This window comes from Mesocricetus auratus, unplaced genomic scaffold (assembly GCF_017639785.1).
Source record: "Mesocricetus auratus isolate SY011 unplaced genomic scaffold, BCM_Maur_2.0 Super-Scaffold_100062, whole genome shotgun sequence".
Lineage (NCBI taxonomy): Eukaryota > Metazoa > Chordata > Mammalia > Rodentia > Cricetidae > Mesocricetus > Mesocricetus auratus.
Genome location: NW_024429234.1, coordinates 1,532,063 through 1,552,832, shown reverse-complemented (window position 1 = coordinate 1,552,832; position 20,770 = coordinate 1,532,063). Strand labels below are relative to the sequence as shown.

The following is a 20,770-nucleotide window of genomic DNA, read 5'->3' as shown; positions in this document are numbered from 1 at the left end:
TCTTCTAAGCTTTCTCTAGCCTCCACATATATGCCATGACTCGCCCCTCCTCAACATAAAATGTAAAAAACAAAATTCATAATTGCTCTGCTGCAACAAGGCAGAAAACCTCAGGGCTGGAGAGATGGTTCAGTGGTTAAGAGCCCTGACTGCTCTTCCAGAGGACCTGGGGTTCAATTCCTAGCACCATCATGGCAGCTCTCAACTGTCTGTAACTCCAGTTCCAGGGGACCTGACACCCTTGGGAAAACAATATACATAACGTAAAAATAAATACAAAACCTAGATATGTAAAAACAAAAACCCCAAAACAGGCAAAACCCCCCAAAACTCACGATTTTGTTTTGAAAATCCTGTACAAGTGAGGTTAACCCCTCCCAACTATGGCCCATCTAAGGGAACGTTTTGAGTCTCGGGCCCACGAAAAGCCTAGTCAGTTTGCAACCAACTTTGGGGGTAAGTAGCTCCCTCGATACAGAGCGAATTCAATAAATGTAGGAACAAGAGAAGGGTGGGTTTCGCCACGCGGGTTAAGGCCACACCATGAACAGAACTAGTCGCCAGAGGGCCCAAAGGGAGTCGTATCTGGACCCAGATACAGCCGAGGGGTTGCTGGGAGAAGCCAGGCTAGCTCCAAGCTAGACCAGGCTCCCATGGAGGCGGGGTCAGGCACCATCGGCTGCACAGCCTAGGCGGGGCCAGGCCAGCTGGAACCCGGCTACGACTGAGACTGGATCCTAGCCTGGCGCCAACTGTGTTCCAGAGGCTTCCGCTAGACCACAATTCTCAGGGGCTCGCTCCGATATCCTCCCTGCCTCTCCTCCCGCGCTGCGAGCCGTAGTTGCGCCTCCGCGAATAGCATTCTGGGAATTGTAGTATTCTTCAAGCTCACCGACGCTCCTAAGGAGTTATACAGGAACTGCATTTCCCAGAGTGCAGCGGATCGGGCAAGGGAAGGCAGGGGGGAAGGGACAGTCGGTCGCAGACCGCGCTGGGTTGCCGCCGCCGCTGCCGCCATCGTGCCAGCCCCACGGGTGAGTGTTGGGGCCAGCGCGCCGGGGCGGGGGCTGGGCCGCAGGAGCCGCGCTCTAGGCCGCCGGGAGCTTCTGCTTCGAGGCCCTGGGAGGCCCCTCCCCTCTTCACACCCCCCCGGAGGCCCGAAGAGGCGCGGGGCCCGCACCATGTGTCGCGCGCGGCTCCGCCTCCCGCGGATTCTCTGCGGCCGCGGCCGGGGGAATGCTGAGAGCCTGACGGACGCCTGTCCGTGCTGCCCTGTGTCCTGGCTGTTGCGCCGGACTGCGCTGTGGCCAGATCTATTTCTCTGGTTCGGACGATCAGGATAGCTCTCAGGGCCCCGCCCTGTGTGGCCTTGCCTGGCTTGCTCGCATCCTACAACCTCTGCAGGCAGGTTGGCGGGCCGATCCCAGACCCACGTCCCACCTCCGGCCGGCGAAGATCCGGGGATGGGCAACGCCACCCAGCTCGCTCCAGAGCCAGCATGGGTAAGGGTTGCCCGCCTGCCGCTGCTGGGGCTTGGGACCATTGCCCGGTTCCAAACCATAGCCCGGCTAGGATGTAGGTGAACGATTCTCTGCCTGATTGCCTGCTGGGAGTGCACGAAACTTAACCTTTGGAGGACAGGGCCAGGGAATCTGGTGCGGGAGGGGATGCTTCGTGGGACTTTATCTCTAGTTAGACTTAGAAAATCTGAACCTGTTGTCTTTGGAGAGGCAGTTCCCGCCTGGTAGGCCCAGCCTCCACCCTTCTTTATCCATGATTAGGCTCCAGCTTTGGGGTGGGTTGCTTGACTTTGTTATAATGGAGGAAGGATGCCAAAAAAGTGAAATTAGTTGTGTGAGCCACCAAGTTTTTTTTTCTTTCTCTCAGAAAAACCCAATTCTGAAATGCATCAGGACCTCCTCCTAGAGTCAGCATAGCATAGCTTGAGACAAAGTTGACTCCTTAAGAATAAAGTCATAGGGTAGGAATTTAATGTGTGAAGAAGTGGACTCCAAGCTTGAGGCCCTTGAGGCTAATGGCGGGCAAGAAAAGGTGGAAGGAGCCCTGTGACTAGAGCTCTGGTTTAGACTGTATTTGCCTTTCGAAGCTGTTTGCAGAGCTGGAAGTTGCAGAATGTTTGGTTTCTCTTCACTTGTGCTGGATCTGCCTGTGAACAGTCAAGAAACTGGTTGGGCCTTGAAAAAATACCTTAAAAATGGCACCATAGATCATCACGTTGAGTTCTTGGGGAAGGGGTGTATTTAAGCAGTTACTATTAGCAGGCTTTGAAAAGGCACTTCTGGCCAGACCGTGGTGGCGCATGCCTTTAATCCCAGCACTTGGGAGGCAGAGGCAGGGAGATCTCTATGAGTTTGAGGCCAGCCTGGTCTACAGAGTGAGTTTCGGGACAGCCAAGGCTACACTGAGAAATCCCGTCTCAGAACACACACACCAAAAACACACTTCTGTTTGAATGGTGATTAAGGGACTAGTGTAGAGAACCTCCTAAGACTCTTGTGGAAAGCGTCTCTTGTCAGCTTGAATTCTCTGGCCCATTAATGGCTTCTGTATCACAGTTCTTATAAGGACTAAGAAGCAACTTGGTCCTGCAAGCAGAGTGCCCAGTGTCTTAGAATGACTGACAGGGCCAGGATGCAGAAAGTCACTGTTTTTTATCTACCTGTTCCCTGAATATTTCCTCACATACTGTTTTTTCTGGTTTCACTTGAGAATTTTTCTTCAGTTAGTTCTCAGAGCTAGGGATGTAACTCTTGGTTGGTACATTTCTTATTTAATCACTAGCACTGAGTACATTGGGTTTGGTGGCACAAGCTTGAAATCTCAGTGTACTTCAAACTAGAAGCAGGAGCATAATGATTAGAAGTTATCTCTTCAGGTACATAGGAAATTCAAGACCAGTCTGGGATACATGAGACCCTGTGTCAAAGAAACAAAACAAACTCTCTAACTTGTCTGGGTTTCAGATGAGCTAGTGAGCTAGGTTTGTCACTAGATCAGTTTGAATATTGCATAAGACCTCCTTTTTTTTCCTTTTTTTTTCAATGCAGTGTTAGGGATCAGACCCTAGACTTTATAAATGCTAGGCTACATATACTCCAGCACCTTGAGGATCAAAAAAGATACTGTTCTTCCCTAAAGCTAGCCAGAAATAGGAGTTCAGGTCTCTCTTATGCTTTAGAAGGTCCCAGAAATTAGCCGGGGAGTAGTGGCTCACACCTTTAATCCCAACACTGGGTAGGCAGAGGCAGTAGGATCTCTGTGAGTTCCAGGCCAGCCTGTCTCAAAAAAAACAAAAAGTTTACAGAAGCTGCTATCTAGAGTAGACCATTGCCCGGTATACTGACTCTGAAAAGCCCTTCATTTTCTTGGACTTGGAAGGTCACTCTGAGAGATAAAGGAGAACTCTGAGGTTCTTTAGGATCTCTCTGCCCTCTTCTGCCATGTGGGAAATTGTGGGACCTGACAGTTGGGTATAGCTACACAAACAAGTGACAAAACAAAAACAAAAAATCTTTTTGTTTGTTTTAGCTAGTAAAATTATTATTATTATTATTATTTTTGGTTTTTCGAGACAGGGTTTCTCTGTGGCTTTGGAGACTGTCCTGGACCTCGCTCTGTAGACCAGGCTGGCCTCGAACTCACAGAGATCCACCTGCCTCTGCCTCCTGAGTGCTGGGATTAAAGGCGTGTGCCACCAACGCCCGGCTTGTAAAATTATTTTTTAATCTTTTTTTTTTTCATTTAAAAATGTATTTTGGGGGCTGGAGAGATGGCTCAGAGGTTAAGAGCACTGCCTGTTCTTCCAGAGGTCCTGAGTTCAATTCCCAGCAACCACATGGTGGCTCACAACCATCTACAATTCAATCTGGTGTCCTCTTCTGGCGTGTAGGCAGAAAAGTGTATATGTAATAAATAAATAAATAAATAAATCTTTAAAAAAATGTATTTTGGGGGCTGGAGAGATGGCTTGGAGCTTAAGAGCACTGACTGCTCTTCCCAGAGGTCCTGAGTTCAATTCCCAGCAACCACATGGTGGCTCACAACCATCTATCATGAGATTGGGTGCCCTCTTCTGGTGTGTAGGCAAATATGCATACAGAACAGTATAAAAATAAGTAAATAAATTTAAAAAATGTATTTTGGATGTGGCTATGCATGTGCTACAGCTGTGGAGGTCAGAGGGCAACTTGTAGAAGTCAGTTCTCTTCACCATGTCATTAAATCGTTAGGCAAGACAACAGGGTTTATGTGTTAGGCTATCTCAATAGCCCCAGAACTTATTATGACACAGTATTGCTATGTAATTCTTTTTTTTTTTTCTTTGTTTGGTTTTTCGAGACAGGGTTTCTCTGTGGCTTTGGAGGCTGTCCTGGAACTCACTTTGTAGACCAGGCCGGCCTCGAACTCACAGAGATCCACCTGCCTCTGCCTCCCGATTGCTGGTATTAAAGCGTGCGCCATCAACGCCCAGCTTGCTATGTAATTCTATACTTACTATATAGACTAGGCTATCCTCTTGCCTCAGCTTCTCAAACTACTAGGATTATTGATGTATATCACCACAGTTGACCTTTTAATATAAAATTTCGTCCCTTGTTTCTAGAATCCCACTTCTGTCTGAACCATGTCTTGTTTTATTCTGCTGTCTCTGTAGTTAGTGCAATGAAATAATGAATGCTAAAGATACAGAATTCCCAAATTTTAGAATTAGAAGGTATCTTATCAAAAAGGTGACAAATGCCTGTGAGACTGAAGGAGTGATCATGCATTTCAGACCAACCTGGGATTACAAAATCTCCTTCTCAGAAAGAAAAACAACAACAAAAACCCTTCAGAACAATGGTCACAATTCATTGGGGGTCAAATGACCCTTTCACAGGGGTTGCCTGAGACCACTGGAAAACACAGATATTTATGTTATGATTCATAACAGCAAAATTACAATTATGAAGTAACAAAACAATTATATGGCTGGGGTCACCACAACTGTATTAAAGGTTGAGAAATCAGTGCTTCAGAGTAAGAGATACCTAAGTGGGTAAGAATGCTTTTTGTGCAAGGGTGACTTTAAATACTCAGCCCCCATGTTAAAAGCCAGGCCATACACTCAGTAATCCAAGCATTGTCAGGAAGACAGGAGGTTTGCTGGGACTTGCTGACTGTCAGCCTAGCTCTAAGTTCAGTGAAACTCTGAACATGAATAAAGCCAAGAGCAGGACGTCTGAGGGCTTCTTCTGATGTTGAGGCACATACCTACGTGAGCTCATGAGTACAAATACCATGCAAAAGACTTCAATAATCTTACCACTTTGGAGTATGGGGCAGGAGGGAGGGTAAGAGTTCAAGGACAAGGCCTGGGGAGATGGCTCGGAGGTTAAGAGCATTGGCTGCTCTTCCAGAGGTCCTGAGTTCAATTCCCAGCAACCACATGGTGGCTCACAACCATCTGTAATGAGATCTGGTGCCCTCTTCTGACCTGCCGGAATGCATGCAGACAGAACACTGTATATATAATAAATAAATAAATCTTTAAAAAAAAAAGAGTTCAAGGACAAACCTTGTGGTGGCTCACACCTTTAATCCCAGCACTTGGGAGTCAGAGGCATTCAGATCTTTGTGAGTTCTAGGCCAGCCTGGTCTACAGAGTTGCAGATCAGCCAGAGGTACACAAAGAAACCCTGTCTCAAAAAAAAAAAAAAAAGAAGGAAAAAAAAAAGTAAGGTATTAACATTTTGCTTGACATGATCAAGGTTTGTTTTGTTTTTCTCTGAATGTTCCTATTTTTTTCTGAAGACATTCTTTTGTCCTTTCTGTAAGTTTGACTCTGGGCTGAGGCTGTGGACACACAACACACACAGACAGACAAGCCTGGTGCTAGAGAAAGAAGGTGTCATTATGTGCTGCAAGCTTAGTTGAAGAGAACTGCAGGGACTCTGATTCTGCAGTAGAGGGAGCTTTTAAAGGTTAGAAAGTGTTGAAGAGCAAATACTGATCCTACCTTCCTCTCCAGTGACTGGCAAAAACCATACGAATCTGCTAGGTTCCCAGAATGCCAAGGAATGTCACCAACACTGTCTGACTTTCTATTTCCTTCCCTGAAACATGGGTTGTAACATCTCTCACTTACCTGAGACTCCCTCAAAACCGGTTTCATTCCAGTGACAAGCAGTTATTCCTTGAAACCCTGTCCTGTTCCAGCTTCCACCTCTGGAGTGGCTTGGATTGTATTACAGGCCTGTGTGTCTTCACTGTCCTGTTTTAGGTAGTGCTAAGAAATCAAACCCTGGGCTTGCACTATCTTGTCTCTATGTCTCAAGGGGTAGTATCCAATAGGGATGTCAGAAATGGCAATATTGGGATTTGGGTATAGTTCAGTGGTAAAGCACTTGTGTAGCAGGCATGAGGCCTTAGATTCAGTCCCCAACTTTTGGTGGAGGGTACAGAGGTAAGAAATGAAAAGACTGGGGGCTGGAGAGATGGCTCAGAGGTTAAGAGCACTGACTGTTCTTCCAGAGGTCCTGAGTTCAATTCTCGGCAATCACATGGTGGCTCACAACCACCTTGAATGAGATCTGGTGCCCTCCGCTGGCACGCAGGCAGAAGACTGTATACACAATAAATAAATAAAATACAAAAAAAAAGATTAAAAAAAAAGAAAAAATGAGAAGACTGCTTGTTTTAGACTACATTTCAGCTTATCCTTATTGGGGCCAAGGGAAGTAGAAAAGTATTTTCCAAGATGGACATTGAAAATTAGGCAAGGGGGCTGAAGAGATTCCTTGGTTAAGAGCACTGGCTGTTCTTTCACAGGTCCTGAGTTCAGTACTCACCACCTACATAGTGGCTCACAGCCATTTATAATGGAATCTGATGCTCTCTTCTGGCCTGCACGTGTACATGTAGGCTGAGCACTCATTGTAAGATACATAAATAAGCACACTTTATATATTTTTGAAAGATTTATTTTTAACAGGCAGGAAGATCTGAGTTCCAGGCCAGTCTTTTCTACATAGTGAGTTTTAGGACAGTCAGGACTGTATAGAGGGAGACTGTACTTTTTTTTGGTTTTATGAGACAGGGTTTCTCTGTTTTGGAGGCTGTCGGTCCAGCCTGGCCTCGAACTCAGAGATCTGCCTGCCTCTGCCTCCTGAGTGCTGGGATTAAAGGCGTGCGCCACCAACGCCTGGAGAGGGAGACTGTACTTTTAAAAAAAGTTTTATTTTTGTATGTGTGTGTATCTGAATGCATGTATATGCACCATATATGTGCAAGTGCCCCATGAAGGCCAGATGAGAAATTCAGATCCCTGGAACTGGAGTTTCAGGTGGTTGTGCACCACCATGTGGCTGCTTGGAACTGAACCTGGGTCTTGCAAGAGTAGTAAGTGCTCTTAACCATTGAGCATCTCTCTAGTTCTTACTACATTATTTACTTATTTTGTGCACGTGTCTGCTCAGAAACGCGTGCTCATGTGCCATAGTACACAGTGGAAGTCAGAGGACAACCTGTGGGAATCTGTTCCCTCCTTCCACAGTGGATCCTGAGGATTGAGCTCGGGTTTTTGGTTTGTTAGCAAAATACCTTTACATGCCAAGCAACATCAGTGCTACTCCATCACCCTTTTTTATTTTGTGCTACTGGAGAGGAAATCTAGACTAAGTTGAATGATCATTTTTATGTAGTAATTATTAATGTAAGACCTTACCCTTTTAAAACTTTTTGGTTTGTTTTTTGAGATGGAGTTCTGTGTAGCCCTCCCTGACTGTCCTGAAACTCAATATAGACTAGCTTTGAACTTACAGAGACCTTCTTCTGCCTCTGAGTGCTGACATTAAAGGCATGTGCCATACCTGGCTCTCTTTCAGCCTTTGGGTTTTTTGCTTTTTTGTTTGTTTGTTTGTTGTTTTTGTTTTTGAGACAGGGTTTCTGGCTGTCATGGATCTTGCTTTGTAGATCATGCTGGCCTCCAGCTCAGAGATCTGCCTGCCTCTGTGCTAGAATTCTTTTAACCTTTTATTTTTAAGATGGTCTTACTAAGGTCTCACTAGGTTGTCCAAACTGGCCTTGCAGTTACTCTGTAACTTTGAATTTCTGATCCTCTGTCCTTGGCCTCTAGGCCTATGCTACCACCTCCAGTTGAATCTCACTGGTATAGAAAAAGGAAAGTCTGCTGCCTCTAGAAGGATCCATGTGGCACATCTCACCTGTAGATGGTTTCTAGTCATAGCAGAATACAAGTCATCATGAGACTAGAGAAAGGATTATATTGAAAATAGATGTATTTTTATTATTTCATGTATATGAATGTTTTATCTGCGTGTAAATATGGATGCCTGGTACCTGGGAGGTGACAAGCCTCCATGCTGGTGCTGGGAATTGAACCCATGTCCTTTGCAACAAGTGCTCTTAACCACTGAGCTAGCTTTCCAGCCTGAGAGGCAAATTTTTATGGTTTTTGTCTGTTTTTTGTTTTGTTTTTCAGGACAGGGTTTCTCTGAGTAGCTTTAGAGCCTGGAATTTGCTCTGTTGACCAGGCTAACCTTGAACTCACAGAGATCTGCCTGCCCCCCTTCCCCCCATGGGCTAAGGCTAAATTTTTATGGTTTTATAGCCCAGACTGGCCTTGAGCTCCCTGTTTAACCAAAGTGGCCTTAAACTCCTGATCCTTTTGCCTCCAACTCCCAAGTGGTGGGTTACAGGTATGCACCACCACACCTAGCCATGGGGTAGATTTTTGTTGTTGTTGTTGGTCCCCCCCCCAGACAGGGTTTCTCTGTGGCTTTGGAGGCTGTCCTGGAACTTGCTCTATAGACCAGGCTGGTCTCGAACTCACAGATCCACCTGCCTCTGCCTCCCGAGCACTGGGATTAAAGGCGTGCGCCACCAACGCTGGGCGATTCTTTTTCTTTTAACCTTTATTATTCTTGTGCCCCATATCAGCCTTGGGTTCAGCTTGGCCACCATCTATCCAACTCCTTTGTTCAAACAGTAGAAACTGGTTTGTGATTTTGAAGTGTGTGATACTGGGGAACCAAATCTTGGGCTTCACACAAAGGAAGTGCTCTACAACTGAACCCAACCCTTTATTTTATGTTTAATTTTATTTAATATTTTTGACTTTTTTTTTTGAGGTACATGCCATAATACATATAGAAGTTAGAGAACAACTTTGCCATGTGGGTTCCAGGGATTGAAATCAACAAGTTTGTTAGTAAATACCTTTACCCACCGAACCATCTTGTTGGGTCTCTGACCCTTTTTATATGTATGAATATTTGCATTTATGTATGTGCGCTATGTACATTCTTGGTGTCCACAGAGGGCAGAAGAGGGTTTTAGATCCCATGGTTCTGACTTTACAGGTGGTTGTGAGCCAACATGTAAATGCTGGGAACTAAATCCAGGATTTCTTCTAGGGCTGCAAGTAAGCAAGTCCTCTTAACTGTTAAATTATCTTTGCAGTTCCCTGACACCTTTAATTAATTAATTAATTAATTTTACATAAGGCATTTAGCCTGGACTTGCCTAGAACTCACATAGTCTTCGTCTCTAAACCTCCTAAATGCTGAGAATTACAGGCATGAACTACTTACTATATAAGTCCATCCCTTGGTATAAAAATCTTTGAGAAGGGCCTGTTTTGCTCCTCTCAAGATTGAGGCTCAGAGGTCTCGGGCTTCATGCCTAGAGGCTGCTGGTTGACTGATGAAATCTGTTCATTTATATCTCTAAGAGGACTCAGGTTGTCGTTGGAAACCTGACTCTGGAGCCCAACTCTGGACAGTTGAATTTGCTGCCTACCAGCAGATGAGTTGGTGAGGTGGGGTGGTATGTATAAGGTCTTTGCACATTTCTCTTTTTGCTTGACCTGTGTCTTTTTTTTTTTTTTTTTTTTTTGAGACAGGAGTCTCCTTGATGTGCTGATTACTGCTATTACACATTTTGTCTTTGGAGATACTTGAAATCTAAAAATGAAGATGCTTTTTTTTTTCTTTTTGAGAGGATATTTGCACTCCCAAATACCTAAAAATACCTAAAGGTTCAAGAAGGCTAACGTCAGGGAGCAGCTTCTTGAGGAGTCTGGCCTGTGTCAGTCTGTAGGCTACTGGGTGAAGCAGATGGTGTGGGATCAACTTCTCACAAGAGCTGCAAAAGCCACAGGGTGAAGGATAGGTCTCAATGTCATGTGAGACTGCATCTCTTCATTTGTTTTCAGGCTTTTATTTTCACAGAACAAGATCAGAGCTTTCTGGCTATTCTGAGGAAGCATTTAGCCCTATCTGGACACCCACCACAGGGGAGTCATGTGGATGGGAGAGGCCTCTGCATTCTGCTCCTTTGGGGCTTGGGGATGCTGTTTTTAAAGTATGAGTTGCAAACTTGGTACAAGGGTTTGAGTAAACTATTAAACCTATACTTTGCTGTGCCACTACATTCTGTACTGGAGAGGATGTATGTGTGAGGATTATGTGTGTGCAAATGATACAGTGGCCAGGTGTGGTGGTATACCTTTAATCCTAGCACTCCCAGGCAGAGGCAGGTGGGTCTCCTGAGGTCCAGGCAAGCCAGGACTGTTACACAAACCCTGTCTTAAAAACAAAATAGGGAAACCCCACATGGGAGTAATAGTGCCTCAAGACAGAGGAACAGAGCTGGGGTATATTGATGGTTGATGGGGTTTGCACCAGAAGTGGGTCAACACTGGTGTCTGGTATTGAGTTGACAAACAGGGTCTGACTGGTGCCTGGGAGGAAGAAAGAGAATTAACCAAGCAAGTGGTTATACCCTGGCTAGGGACTCACCTTTACAAAAATGCTGGTGAGCAAGCACTGGACCTTTTGTGAGTATGTGTGTGATGCTGGATCCAGGTAGAGTGAATGGCTGGCAAGATAGGGATGGCTGTAGATGACCTCCAGCAGAGCAGGGAGTTTGACCTTTTTTGTTTGTCTTCCCTTTTGTTGTTGTTTTGGTTTTTTGTTGTTTGTTTTTGAGGCAGGGGCTAATGTATCTCTGCATGGCCTAGAATTTGCTATGTAGACCAGGCTACTTTCAAACTCTGCTAGTCTCTGCCTTCTGAGAACTGAGATTAAAGCTGTGTACTGCTTCTAGCTCTTTTAAAAATATATTTTACTCATATGGGTGTTTTCTCTGCATGAATGGCTGCATCACGTTCAAGCCTGCTGCCCTTGGAGGCCAGAAGAGGGCATCAGAATTGTAGAGATTGTGGGCCTCCATGTGGGTTCTGGGAATTGAACCCAGATTCTCTAGAAGAGCAGATAACACTTGAGCCATCTCTCTAACCCCATCTTGCTGGGGTTTTGTTTTTGTTTTTTCTTTTTACATGTATTTAGTTTTCAGAGACAGGGTTTTTCTGTAACTTTAGAGCCTGTCCTAGAACTCACTTTGTAGTATAGGCATGCCCTGCTTTTTTTGAGGGGGGGCAAGCTCTCACTCTGTACCCCAGGCTAGTCTTGAACTCACTGTTTTCCCTGAGGCTGGCCTTGATCATCTAGGAATCTTTCCACCTCAGCATCCCAAAAGCTTGACTTACAGGTTTATGTTACACCCAGCAGTTTGTTTGTGTTGTATGGTTTTGGCTTTTCGTATTTGTATGTCTGTGTGTGTCCAGAAGAGGAGGGTATCAGATCATTTGGAGCTAAAGTTACAAGCAGTTGTGAACTGCCCGACATTGGTGCTGTGAGCAGGACTCTGATTCTCTGGAAGAGCATGAAGCACTATTGACAACTGTAATCTCTCCAGTCCCTTTCTTTGTTTTTTTTGTTTTTTTGTTGTTGTTGGTTTTTTTTTTTTTTCTCTTAGTTCGTTTGTTTGATTAGTTGATTGAGATAGGTCTCACTGCGTAGCTCTGGCTGGCCTGTATATCACTGTCATCTAGACCAGACTGGCTTCAAACTCAACAGAGATCCTCCTGCCTCTGCCTGCAACTGCTGGGTTTAAAGACCTACACCACCATATCTGAATTCTGCTATTTTTGGAACATGGCATATCATGTTTGGGTACATGGAAATAAATGCATGAAGATTGAGCAGGCTTGGAGTAAGGTTGGTATTGGCTCCTAGATCTGCTTTTGTATTCTTTAAAACAAAGGCCTCTATTCAGTCTTTTTGGGTTTTCTTTTTGTTGTTGTTGGTTTTTGTTTGTTTGTTCGTCTTGTTTTGTTTTGTTTTGAGACAGGATCTCTAACCTAGGCTGGCCTCAAACTCCCTCTGTAGCCAAGGACCACATTAAGCTTTTGATCCTCCTGCCTCCACCCTGTCTCAAGCAAAAACAAAACAAAACCCAACCTAACTGAACGTAGTAGTGCATGTCTTTAATTCTAGCACTCAGGAGAAATAACAGCTCAGCCTGGTCTATATAACAAGTCCAGATAGTAGATTCATAGGGTAGATAGAGCAGTGCTGCTGAGAAAGAAAAAAAACACCCTCTACTGCTCACACCACTCTCTTACCTTACCTGTGCTGTCACTTTTCCTGTCTCTGGATTGATTTCCAGCCTTGCTCTTGGTCATTTCCACCTCTGACACCCTAGTTTCCTGCCCTTACTGTTTGGTGTTGTCATACATTTGTTGGTATTGTTTCTTCTACTTGGTATGTTCCTTTCTAGAACCTCCCCTGAGAACTGCCCAACCTTGATGTGGGCTGGGGCCAGAAGGAAGAATGACTTTCATTATTTCTTCAGCTTTTCAAGAGCTCTTGGAAACTGGGCAAAGTATCTGGGTGTTTTTGTGGTGTTGGGAAATGTTAAGTGAAAACTAAGGTAGAAGGGGCAGAGATGTGAGTGTGAGGAAATATGGAAAGTTGGAAATGGGACCAAGATTGCATGTGAAACTCGTAATAGGTCCTCTGCTTCCATTGACTGATTTGTCTCTGGGCACAAATATGAATTGAGACACATCTTATGTTTCTGTGTACAGGCATGGCTGGATCCAAGCTTTCTCCTCTGCTTGTTTTAGACTTTCCTGGACATTTCTTAGTCATCTGAGCATAGGGTTTCTATTTTAGTGCAGCTACCTCCTAGGGAACTTAAAATAAAACTGGCTTCATTTCCTGGCCCTGTATTGACTAGAATATCTGTCATAAGCTGGATAATTGGATTTATCTCTATTTCTCTACACTGTACCTTCCTGCTGGCTCCTCTGGCCTTGGCCGAGGTCACAGTGACTGTAGTAAGTTAGTACTTACCATGTCAAACAGTCACTTTACTAAGTTTCATTGTTGAAGAAGTACGTAAACACCAGCAACCTGCAGGCTGACATCTTCAGTTTTGCAGAGGAGAATGTGAAAGCCCTAGAAACAGTGACTGTTTTAGCTCCTACTGCAGAAGATGGTTTTCTGCTGGGGTGAAATTACCTTCTTACTGTTTTGTCTCAAACTTATTATCAGGACAAAGGATATGCTCCTCTGCAGTCTCTGTGTTTGGAGGGTGTCAGTGTGGTTTTCATTAGTATCCCTGGGATTGTGGCCTCTAGCTGGGTAGGGATTCCCCTTCAGGAACAGGGCAGTTAGTCAGACAGGATGATGATCATGTTCAGAGATGCTCCATCTATTTCCCATTCTCATCCTTCTGTCACAGCTCTGGAGTGAGTAGAGAATATTATTACCAATGAAGAAATAGCAGCAGAAAAGGCCAGTTCAAGAGTCACTTGCCCTCATAGTTGTTAGGTGACTCTTTAGGACTTGCTATGGTCAGGAGTGAGGTCTTTAGAAGCCATGTGTGTCCCCCCTGCCCATTTCCAGCACATCCTGGGACAGTGTTGGAAGCTTGAACACTAAAAGAGAAACATTCTACACAGAAACATCAGTAGTTTCTGGTCTGATCAGTGGGTAGAATGACAGTAACTGGCCTTAGAGGTTATTGAGGATTAAAGGAAAATGTGGAGCTAGTTTTAGTGTTGAGTTCCTTCTTCTCCCCTTACTGGACATTATAGGGCTATTCTGATACTCCTTTGTCCGGTTGCATCCTTAGCACCTATCTGTCATCAACCTAGAGCTTCTTACAAGACGGCCTAAATGTGGTTCCTACTACTGGTCGGGGTTGGGTAAGGTCTCCTGTGAGATCCCCAGGGCTTTGTCACTTACCCTGAAAGAACATGTATCAGCAGAGGATTTACCTGCATGAGGAGGCTAGGCAGACAAAGTTCAGTGGCAGGCTACTTCATGCTTGTGTGGTACTAACACTTGTCTTTGTCTTGCTGGTCTTTACAGGTTTTGGTGAGGTGGGTGACTCTCCAGGATGGGAGACAAGCCAATTTGGGAGCAGATTGGATCCAGCTTTATTCAGCATTACTACCAGTTATTTGATAACGACAGAACCCAACTAGGCGCAATTTATGTAAGTCTCCAACTTCAGAGCCAGAATAGGACCCTAGGAAATTAATTTGGATATCAAGAGTGGGGATTGTGGTATCCTGAACAAGAAGTTTGGGCTTTGCCATTCCATGTGGCACCTTAACAGGGCACCATAGTCCTAGGAGTATCTGTCTTCTAGGTAAAGTAGCAGCAATCAGATACTAGTGCTCATTACCCTCTGGACGCAATAGCCATGAGCATTTTCATTGCAAAGCTGGCTTCTGGAGGTCGCACGTACAGCTTCATTTGAGCCCAGAACACCTGAGTGCTTGTGGGAATCAAATAGTTAACCCATGGAGTCTTCTAGGCAGGCAGGTATTATTACTTGATGGTTTGTTTTGTTTTTCGAGACAGAGTTTCTCTGTAGTTTTGGAGTCTGTCCTGGAACTCACTCTGTAGACCAGGCTGGCTCAACTCACAGAGATCCACTGCCTCTACCTCCCAAATGCTGGGATTAAAGGCGTGCACCACCACTGCCTGGCTGGCACTTGATATTTTAAGGATACTCATTTACTCATATTCTTGACTTCTGAGATTCACTCACATAAGGGCATTTAGTCAGGCTAACAATGCTAGGAGTAGCCTTAGAGCCTATCAGAAGTTGTAAGTATATCTTCCAGAATGTCAAGATTCATTCCAAAATTCTGGAATAAAGAAAGGCATCTTAGCAATGAGAGACCAAACTCATCATAGACGATATAAATTGTCATTATGAGTTAGAGGGATTGTACCCAGGCCCTCATGTATGGAAGGCAGGTGTTCTACCACTGTTCTGTTCCTCCAGTCAGTCCTTCTCATTGTCTCTTCTTTTGGACAAAGGGATTTCACCATTTTGCTCAGACTGGCCTCAGACCTGGATTATTCTACCTCAGCCTTCTAAAGGGCTGGGAGTAAAGGTCATTGTAAAATAATTAAAGCAGGTTTGATACCTCCTCTCCAAAAAGACATTTATTTTAGGAAGGTCCTAAAACAGTGCTTCTCGTATACTATTATTACATAATCACTCATGTTTCCCCTTTGAAGATTAGGGGAACTAAAATTTAGAAAGGTAAACAACCTAAAACTTGCCTAGTGTCACAGTTGGAAGTAGCAGAAGTTCCCACCTCTCCCTACTGTCACGCCATCCCGCCTCCACTCTCAGCATAAAGCCTCACTATGTACCTTTGCCTAGCTTCAAACACACCATCATCCTCCCACAATTTCTCAAGTGTTAAGGCTAAAGTTGTCTGTCATTGCCTGTCTATCGTAGCCTGCCCTTTAATCCCAGTTCTTAGGAGGCAGGGGTAGAAGGATCTAGGCCAGTCAGGAAAACACAGTGAGACTGTTTCACAAAGTCAGGGACGATTCTTGTGTTAATAACTACATTTTGATAAACTTTGTATTGTTTTGTTTCTTAGACACGATTTTTCTCTGTGTGATTCTGACTGTCCTGAAACTCTGTAGATCAGGCTGGCCTGGAACTCAGAGAGCCACCTGCCTCTGCCCCCAGGTGCTAGGATTAGAGGTGTGAACTGCCACCACCCTCCTGATAATCTTTTAGAGTGAAACAATGGGATACAATTTAGGAAGTTTGCTGAGATTGTGGCATAAGCCTTTAATCGCAGCACTGGAAGGCTGAGGCAGGCAGATCCTTTGAATTTGAGGTTAGCCAGGGCTATAAGCTGAGTCTCTGCCTCAAAAAATATAATAAAAAAGAAATAAGAATTTTTTATTTCTTTTTTGTTTTGAGACAGGGTTTCTTTCTAGTCCTGCCTGTCCTGGAACTTGCTCTGTAAATCAGGCTGGCCTTGAACTCAGAGATACGTCTGCTTCTTGAGTGCTGGAATTAAAGGCATGAGCCACCACTGCCCTGCAGAAATAAAAAACTTATTAATTTAGAAAGTATACTAGCAAGTATAAAATTGGGGATTCAATTTCAATTTTTCTCTTTGTTTCCAGACAAGTAGACATGTATGAGCTCATTTTCCAAGCAAGATCCTTTTGAGGACTTTGTGGGTGGGGGAGGCAGGACCTTAGAGTGCTGAGTCCTTGACTATACATTTCCTATGCACTTTTCAGATTGATGCATCATGCCTTACGTGGGAAGGACAGCAGTTCCAGGGGAAAGCTGCCATTGTGGAGAAGTTGTCTGTAAGTAAGGTCCAGAACTGGGATATAGGTAACTTCTTTCATGCCCCTTCTGACCTCACCCTACCCTCCATTCTTTGTCTTGCAGAGCCTTCCCTTCCAGAAAATCCAGCATAGTATCACTGCGCAGGACCATCAGCCTACACCAGATAGCTGTATCATCAGCATGGTTGTAGGCCAGCTCAAGGTAGTAGTGCCACTGTGTTGGAGGGCAATAGTGGGTAGGCAAAGCTCCTGCTTTCCCTGTGGATATGAGGATGTGATCTGATTATTGAGGGACAGCCAAAGTGACGTGTCAGAACAAAAACCATCAAAGTGATTGCCTAGACCACCTGCTCCTCCCTCCTCACCCCCCCTTTATTTTTTCTTTTTTGTGTGTGTGTGATAGTTTCTTTGTGTGGCCTTGGCTGTCCTGGAACCTACTCTGTAGATCAGGCTACCTCAAACTCAGATATTGCACCAAAGTAGTTCTGGTTTAGCCTACTCAGAGCTAGCATTACAGGTATGAGCCACCACATGAAAAAGTCATGTTTCTTTTCATATCACCACTTGAACATTTTTCCTTTTATTTGCTTTTTTGAGACATGGTTTCTCTGTGGCTTTAGAGCCTGTCCTGGAACTAGCTCTGTAGATCACGCTGGCTTCGAACTCACATAGATCCGCCTGCCTCCCGAGTGCTGTGATTAAAGGCATCCCACCACTGCCCAGACACACAATTTTAAATTATGCTAATTAATTAAATTAAAATGAACTTCCTAGTTGTGCTAGTCACATTGCTAGTGCTTGTGGTCTGTGGCTATGTTTGCAGAAAGTTCTAGTGAAGAACACTGGTCTAGAGCCTTTATGGAAAAGGGACAACATTTATAGGAGTAGGTCAAGCTATATTGCCAAATTCTTGGACTCTTTCATCACCCTAAGAATTAGGTAGACCGCTAGCTGGATGCTGAGAGACAATTCTCTCCTACAGCCCTCAATGGTACCACCCAAGCTGGTACTCTGAATCTTTCTTTCTCTGAGACAGGGTCTTGCTATGTAGAACAAGCCCTCGAATTCAGAGAGGTCGTCCTGCCTCTGCTTGCTTGGGTCGAGTAGGTGTACAGAAAGAGTAAGATTGCGCTCCCTCCAAGTCCAGCCTTACTCTCTGTCAGTTCCTCTTGCCCTTTCTGAACACTCTGCCCAGAAGTTGTAACCCATAGGGTAGAGGCGGTGTTTGCAAGGAGCTGAGGTCCTAAGCAGTGCCACTTCACACCTGGGTTCATATCCTTCCTGGGGTTCTGTCGACCTGGAGCTTCACATGACCAGTTTGCCTCCTTGTTGGCTGTTAAAGAAGTGATGCTGGAGACTCCCTGCTAACTAGGCTTTATTCCCATTTTCTGAATTCTGCTTAGAGGTTTTGGGTCTTTTTTTTTTTTTTTTTTTTTTTTTTTTTTGGTTTTATGAGACAGGGTTTCTCTGTTTCGGAGGCTGTCAGTCCAGCCTGGCCTGGAACTCACAGAGATCCTCCTGCCTCTGCCTCCCGAGTGCTGGGATTAAAGGCGTGGGCCACCAACGCCCGGCAGGTTTTGGGTCTTTTTTCTGTTGAGGTTTTAATACTGCTCATTCCTCCATCCTACCCCACTCCTTGAAAAATTGTGATCCTATTGTGAACTTGGTGTGTGTATATTTTTACTTATTTGAGTTTGGGAAGAAGGCTTATTTGCTTGTTTTACTTTATTTTATTTTTTCAGGTTTTTCGAGGCAGGGTTTCTTTGTGGCTTTGGAGGCTGTCCTAGAACTAGGTCTTGTAGACCAGGCTGGTGTTGAACTCACAAAGATCCGCCTGCCTCTGCCTCCCGATGGCTGGGACTAAAGGCGATGGCTGGGACTAAAGGCATGCACCACCACCACCCAGCTTGTTTTAATTTTATGTTTGTTTGTTTGTTTGTTTTAAATAGTCTTGTCATGCACACTGGCAGGTATGTCCCACCATGCCCAGTGTGAACTCGGTTTTGAACCTTAGATCATTTACTCAGACAGAGTCAGTTTTAGCAATAATAGTGCCCCAAGAGTCTTTACATTCTTTGATCATGTCTACCCAGAGACATTGCTGAGTTTAGAGACATGCAAGTCTTCTGCTCTGTTGCCTAGTTAACTGGTAAATGCGCTGCCTTTTCAGTGATACATGGCAGTGTGAGTAGCTATTTATTGACTTCTTCATGACCAGCAATGTTTCACACATAGCAGTTCACATTCACAAGTACCCATTCTGTACTGACATTCGGGTTTAAGACAGTAAGTGCCTGATCCTCAGGTCTGTATTCTCTGCCTTGCTCTACCACAGAATATTCTTCCTGTTCCTTGGTTCTCTTACTGAATCTTTTCTTTCTTCTTCCATACAGGCCGATGAAGATCCCATCATGGGTTTCCACCAGATGTTTCTATTAAAGAACATCAACGATGCTTGGGTTTGCACCAACGACATGTTCAGGCTTGCCCTGCACAACTTCGGCTGACCTTCACCTGGCCAGATACTCACGCTGTTTCCTCCTCCCTCCTTCCCAATACTATCTCACTCCTCCAGATGCTCCAAATATCATACACATGCGAGCAGGGCCGGGGTGGGAGTGGGTGCAGTAAGCCTCTGTCACCACGGCGTTGTGCATGATGTTTGGAGGCTAGACTAGTGCATCTGACAGGGGAAGTTTGTGTTGTACCAGCGCATGCCTTGGAAAGACTTAAGTAATGCAAAAGATTGTCGGTTTTTGTTTTTGTTTCATTTTGTTTTTTAATCTACTGACAAGTTGCTCTAGTAACCCAAAGAAGTGAAGGAGAAAGCAGCTGCCTCACCGCCCAGATATTGATTTGTTCAGATGTTTCAATGCCTCATGATACAATAAAACCACAAAAATTTTCTTAACAGTTTAAATTGTTTTAATTAGTTAAATAGCTGGTTGGGCATCAACAATTCTGGCCAGTTGTCTCTCATTTCACTCTCTCATCTCTGCCTCAACTTAACAATATCTGCTGCAAGGAGCAAATTGACTGAGTTAGCAGTCCCAACCAAGATTCTTTCAAGCCTGCTAGGCCAGAGTTCTCTCCAACCCACTTGGTCTTTGGAAAGCAGGGAGAGCTGGAAGCAGTTGTGGCCTGAAGCCTGTCCTGTACTGAAGGCTCTAAAGTCAGTTCTGTCTGACACCTCCTGTGGTCTCTGCTCTGAGGAGCTTCAGGTCTTTAGCGGGATAGATGATTCTCCTGTAGCTGCTAGAAAGGCCTTGATAAAAATGGTTTCCCATGTTTAGATTCTCTGGGTTGAAGTCCCTGATGGACCTGCTCTATTCCCAAGAGGGTCAGGATCACATTCCGAGTGCCCACATTCCCCGAGCAAAGCAAGACATGCCACCCACTTGGGATATCAACCAGGCCCCCACTGAGTTGGAGTATAAATTCCACAATGCGGAAGAAATCAGTGTAAAAGAGTCATACTCTAGTTCTCCCTCACAGACTTTTCCCAGGGCATTTACACACCGCCTCCTTATCTTCCACACAACCTGTGTACTCTTCAAATCCCAGGAAGTCTTAACTATTAGGGCAGTTTCTGCCCTGCTCCTTAGTTTGGGCACAGGTCTTGCCCAATACAAACCTAGCTTTTCATCCTTGAGACCTCTGGATAGTATAAAGCTGGTATCAAAATAGCAGCCTAGGATTGGTTGGGCACACCTGAAAGCTCCCTCTTCCACAACCCCTCCATCTTACACCATGGGAAGAGTAGCTTTCCTCCTACTCCACAGGTTGCCTGGTTACACCAGCATAGTCCTGGACAGCACACAGGAGGTGTGGTACTGATCTCTAAGCTGCTGTATATTAGGGGATGTAGGGGTCGGGGAGAGGTAGATACCATCTGCCTCTTAATCCACCCTGTATAAAATCTGCAATACAGCTTCCATGTACCTGTGCCTGAAATGTCTGCAATAAAGAAGTGTTTGTAAACTATGGTTTCTTTATTCCTAATTTGAAATTGCCATGTGGGACAAGGGGATGTTGGGAACAGTCAGGAACAATGACTAGTTTTTGTGGTAAGAACCATTTTCTTGGGCAGTATGGCCTCACAAGTGTGTAGGTCTTGCTTACTCCTAAGGGGAAACAGACTTCTACCAATTCACATTTTTCAAGGTCTGAAAAGTCACTACCTGGGTGGTAGAGTTGGTTCTGTTGTACTATTATTCAGAGTTCATCAGAATGAGTCAGGATCTGGGTTGGATCTCCAGAGACCGCAG

General features: G+C 44.8%; 1 protein-coding gene across 2 annotated transcripts; it reads left to right on the top strand.

Annotated features, from left to right (window-relative positions):
* The first annotated feature begins 894 nt into the window (after nucleotides 1–894).
* On the top strand, nucleotides 895–19,415 carry Nutf2 (nuclear transport factor 2). Of its 2 annotated transcripts, none has more exons than XM_005076306.4 (5): nucleotides 895–1,034; nucleotides 14,247–14,373; nucleotides 16,449–16,520; nucleotides 16,606–16,704; nucleotides 18,896–19,415. In XM_005076306.4, the coding sequence occupies exons 2-5, from the start codon at nucleotides 14,275–14,277 to the stop codon at nucleotides 19,007–19,009; spliced, it is 384 nt and encodes a 127-aa protein (XP_005076363.1). In that variant the 5' UTR covers nucleotides 895–1,034; nucleotides 14,247–14,274; the 3' UTR covers nucleotides 19,010–19,415. The 2 variants fall into 2 exon arrangements, with proteins under 2 accessions (XP_005076363.1, XP_040592461.1); XM_040736527.1 differs by lacking the exon at nucleotides 895–1,034 and adding an exon at nucleotides 1,277–1,502.
* The last annotated feature ends 1,355 nt before the right edge of the window (nucleotides 19,416–20,770 follow it).